At 38.7% G+C, this 13,289-nt stretch overlaps 1 protein-coding gene across 1 annotated transcript in view; it reads right to left on the minus strand.

Annotated features, from left to right (window-relative positions):
- tspan15 (tetraspanin 15) overlaps positions 1-13,289 on the minus strand; it is a 42,605-nt gene that overhangs the window by 19,655 nt on the left and 9,661 nt on the right. The window contains exons 2-4 of the mRNA XM_037752682.1: positions 11,647-11,832; positions 8,841-8,915; positions 3,372-3,467 (exon numbers count right to left, since the gene is read on the minus strand). Of these exons, the coding sequence (XP_037608610.1) occupies positions 3,372-3,467; positions 8,841-8,915; positions 11,647-11,832 (357 nt within the window). The remainder of the gene's footprint in view (positions 1-3,371; positions 3,468-8,840; positions 8,916-11,646; positions 11,833-13,289) is intronic.

The raw sequence follows: 13,289 nt of genomic DNA on the forward strand, positions 1-13,289 counted from the left end.
AATGACTCTGTCAAGAAGGCGTGTCTTTTTGTGGAGACCATTATTGATGAGACATAATGGATGATAACGCTCATCTCTGGAGTATCTTTGTTTATTTTCTGTTTGCGTCTATTTGTTTGCCTAAATGAACTGAAACTGACTCGAGGAGAGGACTGAGCTGGTCAAACCAGGCAAGTGCGTGCAATGCTTTGTGGACAAGAGGGGGGACGGCAGAAGGCAAGTCAAGCTGACCGAGGTTCAGTTTAAAGCTGGGGACACACCAAGCTGAAGAACTAGAGGGAACGAAGGCCACCAGCTGCGTCGCCTCATGTTTACACAGATTGATTAAACTTTACTAGGACATGGAAATAAAATATTGGAATTCTTAATTTGTGTGGTGTTCCCCTTTAAAGTTGCCGGTTTGCGGGTCGAGTTTGGGTGGTTAATTAATGCATATTTCTGCGGGTTGAGTGGTGTTGATCTACTCTCATATTGGGACGGTTAGGTGCGGGTATTAAAAAACCATGACCCGCGCATCACTACTTGATAGGCTTTGAGTGTGAGCATCTCAGAATTGGCATATTTCAATATGTTTGGTTTAATAAATAGTCTAATCGTTTTGTTTGTATAACTGCTGGTGCATCCCCTTGCGACAGCTTCGACAACTCGTTCTGTTTTAGGAAATCATATGAATATGGTCAAGTGTAAGCTGGTTAGCTTTGAGTCTGCTGTTATCATTTAAATATAAAATAATATGGTTACAAATTGAATATGCTGCAAATAGCGTCAACCAAGATTTTCTTTGGGTGACTACAGCCCTAGACTGTGGCGACATTCAAGCCATTGTCTTTACAAACGCAGATAAATCCACAAAGTCCTTCATGTGTGGAAACAGCCTCAATCCCCACTAAGGTTTTCTGATTGTTTCTTCCTCCAAGTCCTCCAGGAGAACACTTAAATCATTCCTATAGCAGCACACTTGAGCCAACCAACAGCTTTACACCATGATAGGATAAATACTGTGGAAGAAGCCAAATGGCTTTCTACCATTACTGAGGCACTGTTTGTTGTTATCAGAGTAAACAGGTCAGAGAGCCAACGAGTTAAGATCTTCAAGAAATCACATCACAGGATAAACATAAAAAATCTGCTGCCAAAGCCAGCTGGCCTTCTTTTGTTTGGAGTGATAATGAAGTGGAACTGCTTATAAAGGTAATAAACTACTGCAAGTTTGCCAAAGTTGATGAGAACCTCAAAATAAATATGGCAAAGTCATTTTCTTACTGAAATTTTGAACTGTACATGAATATCTTTTGAAATCTCTCCAGCAACAACAACTATTCCTGGCAGCACTGAAACGACTGACACAGATGGCAGAGTCTCTTGATCAATCAAGGGTGCTTTCACACTTTACCTGTTTGGTTCAGTAAAACAAATTCAGCTCCATTTGTCCGTTGTTCATACTAAGAAACTAATATAAAGGCTAGAATTGGACCGCCTTTGCAGACTGGACATCAAACATCAACTGAGGCAGGTGCTTGCTAAACAACCAAATTACCTTCCACACAACAAGAGCCAAGTAACTGCTTTTGGGCCTTCAAGCAGCCAAAATATCATTCAATCAAGACACATTGCTGCTCCGCTGGTAGTGTTGCTGGTCACTCTGCACATTCCTCAATAGCATGTGGCATGTAGCCTGCAGACTGCCGGATCGTTTGTCTTTTCTCTTCTGTTAATCAGTGGGGTTTGCTGCAGGCTTCTTCTTAATTTCAATGAGAGATCAGTTTTCTGCCCCCCGGACACGGCAGTGGTTAAAAAGTTGGTAATGAGGTCTTCAGCTTCAGGCTGTGTTTGGCCTTGTTCACACCTGGTATTAACATGCGTCCTCAGTGATCGGATCACAAGTGTACAGCTTTAACTACATCTGTTCACACCTGGTATTAGAATGCGTCTCCACATGCGTCTTCAGTGGCCACCTGTGATCCGATCTCACTTCCCCGCTCTATATGCAAATAAACACGTAGTAAACACATGGCTAATACAGCAGCCGTTGTGACGTAATATTACATGAATGTCAGGAGTAATATCCTCCATATTAGTGAATTCTGGTACATTGTATTAACATCAAAATAAAAGGTTATTGTACCGGCGGTCCTCGGTGCCCTCCGCGCCGCCGATGCCGGCACCGCTGCTTTTGCCAGACAACAGCGGGACACAGCGCTCCAGAGAGCGGGGAGAAGAGAGAACAGGCGGGCGGGCGTATGTATGATAATAATGCACTTCCTGTCTACATACAGTAGAGCACAGAGGCCGTTTCCTCACTGACAAGCGCCCGTGTCTGCCTGTTTATTCACCTGAGGGGCGCGGTGATCCCACAGAACAAGGCTGGACATCAGATGAGTATGCGGTCCTTAATGTGGCCAGGATGCATTCGCGTAAACACTGCTGAGAGAATGTGGTCATATGTGGCCCAGACCACCTCTGAATGTGGTCTGAAAGATCTGATCTCAATGCATCCTCAATGTGTCTTGAGTGTGTTCACACCTGTACTTAAAGCTGTCCACTTGTGATCGGATCACTGAGGACGCATGTTAATACCAGGTGTGAACAGGGCCTGTGTGGCTGTGATGTACTCTGGGAGCAGGTGCAGTGTGAAGGTTCTGCACAGCTCTCCGATTACTTTGGAAACAACTTGTTGGGATCATCCAAGATCACTACAAATCCTGACTGGACCCAACTTGTTATGCTAAACAGGTGTGTTGTGTGTACTATATCTGATAAGCTCATACGGACCTTTCAACCCTGTCACCTGTTCAATGTGTCCTTATACAACGGTTTGAATGATATCTTACAAAAAGTTATTCCTCATTTTTCATGCGTTTTCCTACGAATACGCACATGTCAGTTTATGCTTGTTACATGCATACAGTCTTTTCCAAATAAACTTCCGTCTTCACAGGAAACATCTTGGTCAGGTTTAGGCAACAAAAATATTTAGACAGGTTTAAGAAAAGATTGTGATTTTACAATAACACAAGGGGTGGTGTAACTTAACTACAGAAGTTATGTCACAAATAAATCAACGCTGACTTCTAGTTTCACACGTGGTACTAACACCAGCCTCCTGGTTGAAAGTCTGGTGTTTTTTTGACCCACCCATCCACCCCGACCTCCTCCCCAAATGGAGTTTGTTGCTTTTTTATACTTCTACCATGGTTTGTACTTCCTGGTTCACAATTACGTGGATTACATAAAAATTGATTTCATGGGATATATATGATTACGGTGCATTACATTTCGTAGGTATAGCTACAAATGGTGTATGAGAACAGCCTTCACTTGTTCAACAGGAATGTTCAAATGACAGAAAACTATGAGTGACGTAACCTTACCTTCTCCTGCACGAAGTCCATGATGTTTTTGAAGTCCAGGTCATCGTAGTAGTTCACTATGCCTCTTCGGATGTTCTTGTTCAGTAAGTCCACCGTCTGTAAGAGAAAAACGAACACAAGAGAAACAGTTTGTGTGTGTTAATGGGATAAAAGAGAGTCATGTTACCACATTTCCACGACAGCTGATCTACAATCAATGTGTCAGACCGGCAGCTCTACAGAGGAAATGCTCTGATTAGTCAAGGTGACTGATCCACTGAACTGGAATATTAAAATATGACAGTCTGACAGCTCACATCTGTCAGTCACAATCTGGTGCAGTGGGGTCACATTAGGTTAATGCACTAGTCCATCCGGAGGCTACAATAAATATTTGCAACTTGGAACTCCACTAAGTAGACTCATGAAGGGCTTTTTAGAGAACTAATCATTTATTTCACTTCACTCTTTGTTTGGGATACATTATTTATATTTCATTGGAGATGGGGGCTTACCCCCTTCAGGCTTGTCGATGCTCCGTCATTTCTCGCTTTAAACCAACGATTATTAAGGCTTGAGACTGTTCCCTCCCTTCATGAATGTCACAGAGATTAATTTCTTTTCTTCCTCCTTTGAACGTATCAGGTTTTCAAGGTAAATCTTTAGGGACAAGGCCGCTGCCACATTTAAACCACATTACAATAAGCAGATGTATTGGAGACTTGGAGTTAATCTACTGAGGAGTTTCCCTTTGAAACAGAAGATACTGGACCATTATTAAATAAGTCATCTTAAACAAAGTGTTCATGGAAATGAGGCGCCGAAGAGAAGAAGGCGTCTTTCTAGAAATATACTTATACGGGAAATTAACTGAAATCTTATTCAAATGCATTGCCTTATCTTTTTTAATTTCAAAGTAAATGTGACACCAGTAAAATAAAGATGTGACATATTAGAAGCTTGTTTTTTTTATTATATTTTAAAAAAAAAAAACTGCCATTAACACACTGAGATGTACAACTGTTATGTTGAAAATTTGGATTTTCTTTTGGCAAAAAGGCATAAACATTAAAATGCACCACACAATATTACTGAAACAAGTTATTCCAAGACAGGCGATTATTATGTCTAATGTAATAGTCATGTAAATGAGATGATTGAAAGCATTAAAAAAGAGGTGTAAAGACAGACTGATAATCAAGCTTTTCCCCTCAGAGCCACATTAAGATATTCATGAATGACAAGACAACTGATAAAGAATGAAATGTAATGAACATCTCTGTAGAGAACTGTCATAATCATACTCATTTGGCTCTGTAATCATGGATCACGGTCGCATGACCACATTAGCACCTCCTCACTCCTCAAGGTGTGATTTTTTTTCTTTGTAAAGTCTAATGACCCAATAAATCCATTCTTTACAGAATATACATAAAAGGTTTTCATCTGACAAATGTAATATGAGGCACTTTGATGCTTCGTGCATCGTCGGTTGTAATATGATCTTCATGTAAATGAGATGAAGATAAAACCATTTAGAGAGACAAATTGCTAAATTTGGCTTTAGTTTTATTATGTTCACGACTTTTACAAATGACTTCCATAAAAAACACAAATGAAAGAGACAAAACAAGAAAAAAGTTCATGATGATGAGTAGTTATTCAACACACTGGGCTAATTTAGCTGCAGCAGGCGCATTAAAATCTGATAAAAAGTTTATGATGATGAAGGGTACAGTGGCTCTCCTACTCGTTTGGATGCAAATTAAAGTCGGTTGGTGTAGAGCAGCAGGCACAGAGTTGCCGGATTTTGAAGGATTGCAGCCAAAAGGCAGGCTGACCTCTCCCTAGTTTGAGAGCTCGGTCAAACTGACACACTGATAGCAGCACACAGCAGCCACTGCACACAACAGAGGAGAGACAGAGGAACAGGGGAACTCACAGCGATGTAACAAACCCGTTCTCATCCGTCACATACGGCCGCAAATCATCTAAAGGGGGACTTGTGCCCATTGATGTATAGCCTAATGCTTGTGCCTTGCTTGGTATCAGAAGCCGAAGGGCGTGACAAAGCGGTGATATTTGACCACCTGAACGGGCTGCACACCCTGCGCGCTGTTATTGGCCCCACGTGGGTCCTAAAGGCTGTTTGCAGACGCCCAGAAGAGTCCAGACTAAAGCAAAATAAGAAGAAATGAGAAAATACAGGCAGAGGGCTGCAGGATCTCTGAAGAAACAGACCACCACACACATCTAGTGGGGCATAAGTGATGATTGAGAGGGATTATTTTTCTATCAGTCTATACATTGTTTTTTAGGAAATGGTTGCATATTATACCTATTAAGCAGTTTCATGGAGTTATGTGTGTTAAAGAATCATGATAAGAAAAAAATCATTTGATTTCACTCCTATAAAGAATCTACTAAAGGAGGTCACCTATTATAGGCACTATTTGTCTTGTGCTTACCAACAATTTTTGACGTGTACAGCAGTTGATGATAATAAAATAACATAAAGCTGCAACGATTAACTGATCAATTTTTTTTATTAATCGCCTACTATTTTGAAAATCAATTTGTTGAATTAATTAATTTATAATTTATTTTTATTTAAATTTATTTATTTTATAATTTATTTTTATTTAAATTTATTTAATTATTTTTTGTTTGTTTTACTTTTTAATTGATTTTAATCGGTTTGAGTATTTTTTTTAAGAAAAGAAAAAGTCAAAATTCTCTGATTCTCGCTTCTTAAATGAATATATTCTGGTTTCTTTACTCCTCTATGACAGTAAACTGAATATCTTTTGAGTTGTGGACAAAACAAGACATTTGACGACGTCATCTTGGGCTTTGGGAAACACTGATCGACATTTATCACCATTTTCTGACATTTTATAGACCAAGCAACTAATCGATTAATCAAGAAAATAATCTACAGATTAATCATCAATGAAAATAATACTTAATTGCAGCCCTAAAATAATACTGGCATTATGATTTGAGAATTTTGGCCACAAAATTTTAAGTAAAGTATATTTGTATGACAGTAAGTTGGAGTTTATAACATACACACTTGCTTTGCATTAAAAGGTGAATTACTGACCAACAATCTAAAACTGATTCTCTACCAAAAAAGCACAGAAAAATGTCCATGTGTTGATATCTTTGATGAGCGGTGAGTTAGCACCGTCACTGGTGACAAAGGAAGCACCTGTGAAGAGGCAGCAGGAATAGTTTGGCTTACATTAAAAGTAGATTTACAACAACGGAGTTCATTGTAGTTCCAATAAAACGGCAAATGAGAGTGTTTTTCACTGGCAGCCGGTCTAGACTCCACATTCAATGTGTCAGTCATTTAAAATGTCTAATCAATAGATAGCTTCCAGTCTTTATACGTCAGGGTTATTTAGGGTCCCTAGGTCACGTTAAAGTCATTCATTCCTGTCTTTTTTCCCCCCAAAGCATTGTTCATGATTGCAACCTGAGGAAGCAGCTGGTCTGGTCACCACCGCATAAAAACAACCAGTCATACTGTGTTAGTATGCACGGGAACATTATTGGATATTATTGGAGGGAGGGAAATGAGATCAAAAACTGAAGACAGAGATAGGAAGCAAGACAATGGGAGAAACAAAGGAAGGATGCCAGAGGAGGATTAGGAGAAAAGAGATATTAGAAGACAGAGAAGAAAGAAAGATACAGAAACACAAAGACGGGTCAGAGAAGCAGAACGTTTCATCAGCGTACTGATATCATTTAAATGATAAACAGATCAGTTCTGTGATTATACCGTCCTTATACCATTTACTGACTAGAAATATGAGAAGATTTAAATGTGGTGTAACTGAAGTCTCCATTTAATGAAAGATATTATAGTATATCAGCTTATTAACTTGTCTAAAATATGCCATTTGGGTTTTATAAATGAGAATCATAATGACATAAATGTACTTTTATTTACTCTAACCCACTAAATCCTGCTATTTTCTATTAAGTGTAATGTAATGTAGTTGGTCATGGTTCATTCAGTCATTGTTCTGCCCTGAGTGCGTTTAAAATGCTGAAAAAAGACCAAGTTGACTGTTAAAAATGTGTTTGTATTGTTATTCTCAGAAAAGATTGTTGAGCCTGGAAAGCTGGAAAGATAGTGTAAACAGGAAGCGGGTAACAGGAAGTAGGAAGTATAGAGGAGACCTGAAAACAGAGAAAGAACATGGGTGCAGTTGTATAGCTTCTCATGTTGAATCCAGTGTAATCCTGCATATGAATCCCTCAGAAAGCAATGGCTGTAAGTGATATATGTTCTTTACATGTTTGAGAGTTGATATTGATGACTTTGATGGGCATTTTTCTAAGATTTGTACAAATGTAATAACTTTGTGTTAATGCTCATAAGACAACTTTACCGCTTATACTTACCTGTTACATACCTATTGAATTTATAAGTTAATGGTAGGTTATTTATATTTACCTGTTTTTGTAATAGCAGTTCATTAAGTACATCTTTTGTATTTTCTTTTCTAGTTTCACTCCAATTCGATGTGTCATGCTGACTTGACCTGCTGTAAAAGAAGTCATTAAAGGAGCAAGCACGCTCACTTCCTGGCTCTTGAAAAGGAGTTTGGCTGGCTGTTTATTTATGTTAACACTTTGGAAGTAAAACACATACAGAGAACAGCACAGTCATACTACCTTGTGTTGTTAAAAGAGACAATGGGCCTCATGCAGGAAACGAAACATGAGTGTCATAAAATCAAATTTAGATTATTATATGTTTTAGAGTAATTATAATGATTGGGTTATTAAATTTGTGGGCTAAATAAATACTATTTGTCCACTAATGCAAATTAAGACTATAAAACCCTTGGATGATATTGCGTGGGTTACATAGATGCTTCTTGAATTTCCTGTAAACGACAGTACTGACGCTCTAGAAAATCACATGTTTACTTTGTTTAAGTTGTTTTAAGTTTTATCTATCTATCCATCCATCCATCTTATCTTATTTGACTTTTTCTTTTTCTTCCAGCATTTTTTTCTCTCCAATTCTTGGGCATGTGCCAGAACATTTGCACACAGCACATGCCATATAATGTTTAGGGGACGTTACCTATGCTATTAATAAACAATCGGCCACACACCTCCGATGATTCATCATTCAGCACACAAGAGCAGATTTGGATGGTGGAGAACGTTCGGTGCATCTGGAGTTAACTTCTCTTATTTTTCTTTAAATTAAGAGAAAATTAAGCGGAATTTAAGAGGATGTTGCTGCATGAGGACCACTGTGATTGGTGCATGTCAATCATACTGAGACCAAACAAGAACCAAATGAAACAATACTAATCAGATTTATTTTGATAATGATAATCAGTATGTCAGTGTCAGTTTACTGCTGCATAAAGCTCTGGTTGTTATCCTGCTTCCACACTACCTGCTGTGTGTTTCTAAATGTCAGGTTATAGATCGACACCTTGGGCGACTCACCTGGTTGCGGAACGCCAGCGCCAATATTCCTCCCAGCAGCTCCAGGATCAGACACACAGCCAGGGTGTACATGAACTGTTAACAAACAGGAAACAGAAAGGAAGAGTCATTACACACTTCAAATCTAAATATGTATCCATATCTTTTTGGAGCTACAGTTATCAACAAACTTAGATACAGTGAAATCAGGCTTTCCACCACTATATCTCTGAACAGTTTGGATGCATACCAAGTCTTTTCTGCATCCGGCAACAACTGTAGTTGTTTAGTCCTAGATTTGTAGTAATGTCTGTCTTCATTTATTCACCCCCTTTTCTTTGCACCCCTGCATTTGTCATTAGCATAAAAGGGAAAGCATAATGCCGCCATGCCCCAAGTAAACTGCTGTTCAACATGAAATGATTCTTGACAGCAGAAACTATTCTATACCTGCACATAACTGTAGAGACAAATTCATATGATGGCGCAAACTTTTACCTGTGTCCTGTCTACCGTATAAACATTAAAATGCACCAGATGCAGATATTATGAAGAAAGTTATTCCAAAACAGGCGATTATTATGTCTAATGTAAAAGTCATGTAAATGAGATGATTGAAAGCATTAAAAAGAGGAGAAAAGACGGACTGATGCTCAAGCTTTTCTCCTCAGAGCCATATTAAGATATTCATGAGTGACAAGAAAACTGTAATATAATGAACATCTCAGTAGAGAACTGTCATAATCATACCCATTTGGCTCATAATCATGGATCACGGTCGCATGACCACATCAGCACCTCCTCACTCCTTTTTTTTTTAGTAAAAAGTCTAATGACCCAACAAATTAGTTCTGTGACTTCAATAACTATGAATAAAATGTTGACTTTACAGTTTAAAAGGTTTTCATCTGACAAAAACTATATGAGGCACTTTAATGCTTCATGCATTGTCAGTTGTAACATGATTTTCATGTAAATGAGATGAAGATAAAACCATTTTAAAAAAAGAGGACAAACTGCCAAATTTGGCTCTAGTTTTATTATGTTCACTACTTTTACAAATGACTTCCAGAAAAAAACACAAATGTAAAGACAAAACATGAAAAAGTTCATGATGCGTTGTTATTCAACAGACTGCACTAATTCAGCTGCAGCAGGCGCGTTAATATCTGATAATGAAAAGTTTAGCAGCAACAATGATGATGATGAGGGGTTCAGTGGCTCTCCTCACTTGGATGCAAATTTAAAGCAGTTTCATGCAGTTGTGCTTACCAACACTTTTTTATGTTTATAGCAGCTGATGATAAACATATAATACTGACATTATGATTTGAGAATTTTGGTCACAAAATTCAAACCACCCACTTTTATTCACAGATTAAACACAAATCTTGTCCCTCATAAATATTATTGTGAGCTGTAGTTCACTCATGAACCTGTTTTATTAACAGCAACAAGCAGAGTATCACTTTACACTCACACGAGGAGGAAACTGTCTCTGATAGGGCACACTCATGGTCTAAAACCTCTGCTATAATAAATGCATGTGAAACTATGGGAGCATATCAGAATACACTGTAGAACCCACTCAAACACAATGTCACTAACATCGCAGGAAGACGCGTCACCATGAGACTTTAGGTAACCAGGGGTCCACCTACAACATGGTCACTTACATGATATGCAGGTGAAACATCTCATGGCCAGTCAAGTGATTTATCACCCTCCATCTTCAACCTCTAATATACTGTTTCATTTTAAATGTTGCCAGGAAACAGCTTATCATTTTCTATCAGGTACTGCTATTAGCCAACAAGACAACAGGAAATTAACCCATTTAGTATATTTGAGTTTGCAGCATTGAAGTGGTCCATAGGAATCTGTTCACAGTGGGCTACCTCCGGGTCTGAGAAGTGAAGTCAATGCTTAAGTGCCTTAAACTTGCATTATTTCTAATAGCCAGCAGGGGGCGACTCCTCTGGCTGCAAAAAGAAGTCAGATTGTATAGAAGTCTATGAGAAAATCTCAATCGCTAGTTTCAAGTCTTCTTCAATACAGCATGATGTTCATTTAGTAAATTATGGTCCCATTTAGAGTCAAACAGACCATAAAGGAGGGTATGCTTTAGGGCGTGGCTACCTTGTGATTGACAGGTCGCTGCCACGACGTTGTCCGGTCTGGGAGTTGTCCGTGTTTTCGTCTTAAAACTTTAACCCTTTCACAGTGTGTTTTCAGTTCATGAAAGTTAATTATAACCTTTTTGGTCGCTTAAAAATGTCTTATTCAGCGTTCGGATGTACTTAACTCCACCTTCTCGTGTCACTGACGGTTGCAAATAACCAAGATGGCAACGGCCAAATGCCAAGATGGCACAAACCAATGGGTGACATCACGGTGACTGCGTCCACTTCTTATATACAGTCTGTGGTTCTTCATTTGCACATTATCAGCCTTTTCCCATTTACAACACTTTCACACCTTGTTTTATAGTGAAGCAACTATAACTAGTCTGAAGAACTGGCCATTAATACCAATTCACACCAGAGAAGCACTGTTATACTGCAGCTACAGGTTTATGTTTTTTACAGATTTTATATTGTTTCAAACAGGGCTTTATTGGAACAAAAAATATTATAAATATTAACATAACTAATGCTGCTTTGTTAATTAGAAAATGAACACAGTGAAAGCACACATTGTTCTTAAAGTATGTCATTATAAAAAAACAAAGAATAGAGAACATTTACAGACAACTCCTAAGTATCCTGGAAGCCACTTTGTTTGTTAAAAAAAAGATGAATTACTTTGCTCACAGCACAACACTCACCACTTTCAGTAGGGTTATATTATCCCTCAGTGAACCCACGACTCCGATGAGTGAAACAAAGAACATGATGATTCCCAGAAGGATCAGGATTATAGCCGGGGCCAAAAACACTCCCTCCAGTGTCTTGTAGCGTTGTCGCTCCACCTCAGCATAGATGCCAATGGCCAGGATGAAGCCGCCTATTAACTGGAAACACAACGGGGAGCAGTTAGGATTAGTCATCAGCTTGAACGTGATGGGAAACAAGCAGGTGTCTGAATTCATACAATTTCACACTCAGCAGACAGAAGCCAAAACTTAATGATTTCTTCACTTTGGTCCAGACTGAAATATCTCAACAATTATTAGATGGTGTGAATGATTAGAACTTTTCCCCAACTTTTAGTTTGGCCGCACTTTGCCACGGAATTAAACGGCCGCAGCTTGCTGAGCTCGGGAGCAGCCCCCGCAGCTTTTCATAGACATTACATTACACATTACAAGCATTCGTCTAAGTACATGACAGACACACACACACACACACCCTCATTGCATTTTTGTCTCCAACATAATTTGATAATCAATTCAAGTCTGATTGTAGAATTGTTCAATGCTGTGAAGCAGATAATTGTCTAGACTGTGTATATACACACACTTCTAACACTACGTCTTTGTGATTCTTTCTCTTTCAATCCTTCAGTTTTAGGTTTTCTGTATCCATAGATTTTTTAAACAGAATTATCTTGAACATCAAAACACTATATCAGTCTTCAATAACAACAGGTAGAAACGGTCTTTATGTCTTCTCTTCTGTGCTCAAATGGCATCACAATTCTCTTTTCAACAAAACTAGAAAGAACAACTTCGACGTTCTGAGAAAAGGTCATATACTGTACATTAAAATCGCCCCTATAATGATGGTGTCGTGGCTGTTCTGGTGTTCAAACAGCAGTGTAGCCTTCACTGATCTGTCTAATTTGGTTTTGTGCTACAGAAACAAAAGTAGTCTCAACAAGTATGGTATAGCTGCTAATGGATGCTAATTGCAGGCTTTCTTCTCAGCGCAGCCACAAGTGACTGAACATTAAGGTCTCTGTTTGATAAGTGTACTGGTTGGTTTTAATTAGCCTGGGTTGCATGGTGAGATATTCAGTATGAGTTTGCAGCTAAAGACCTGAAGAAAAACCTCTAAGCCGCAGCCGAGCAGCTACATACTGCTCCCGACTAACTGGAGGATACATCACATCAACGCTCATTTACATAGAAATTTAAATTGTTAATCCGATCCTTTCTCAAAAGGTCAGTTTAATTAGATTGTAATAAACCCTTTCATTTAAGGACCACCATCTGGCAGATGTAATAATTGTTTCACACTGACGTTGTTAACACTGACAAGACAGATTGAGACAGAAGCTCGATTCTTCAGTCAAAAATAATTTGCTAACTATCCAGTCCAGTGTTTTGTGCCGCCGTTGCCCATCTTCATTAACATACATCAAAGCTGCATCTGCAATCCGCATTACATTAACATCTGGAAGCAGATAATTATGTAATCAGCAACAGCAACTGTCACTGCCTACCGGGGACGTTATGAGAGTGAAGAAGAAAAGCTTTAAGGGTCAGATCACCCAAATTACAGTCCTAATATTATCTATCCATGCAGA

Source organism: Sebastes umbrosus, chromosome 2 (genome assembly GCF_015220745.1).
Source record: "Sebastes umbrosus isolate fSebUmb1 chromosome 2, fSebUmb1.pri, whole genome shotgun sequence".
NCBI lineage: Eukaryota > Metazoa > Chordata > Actinopteri > Perciformes > Sebastidae > Sebastes > Sebastes umbrosus.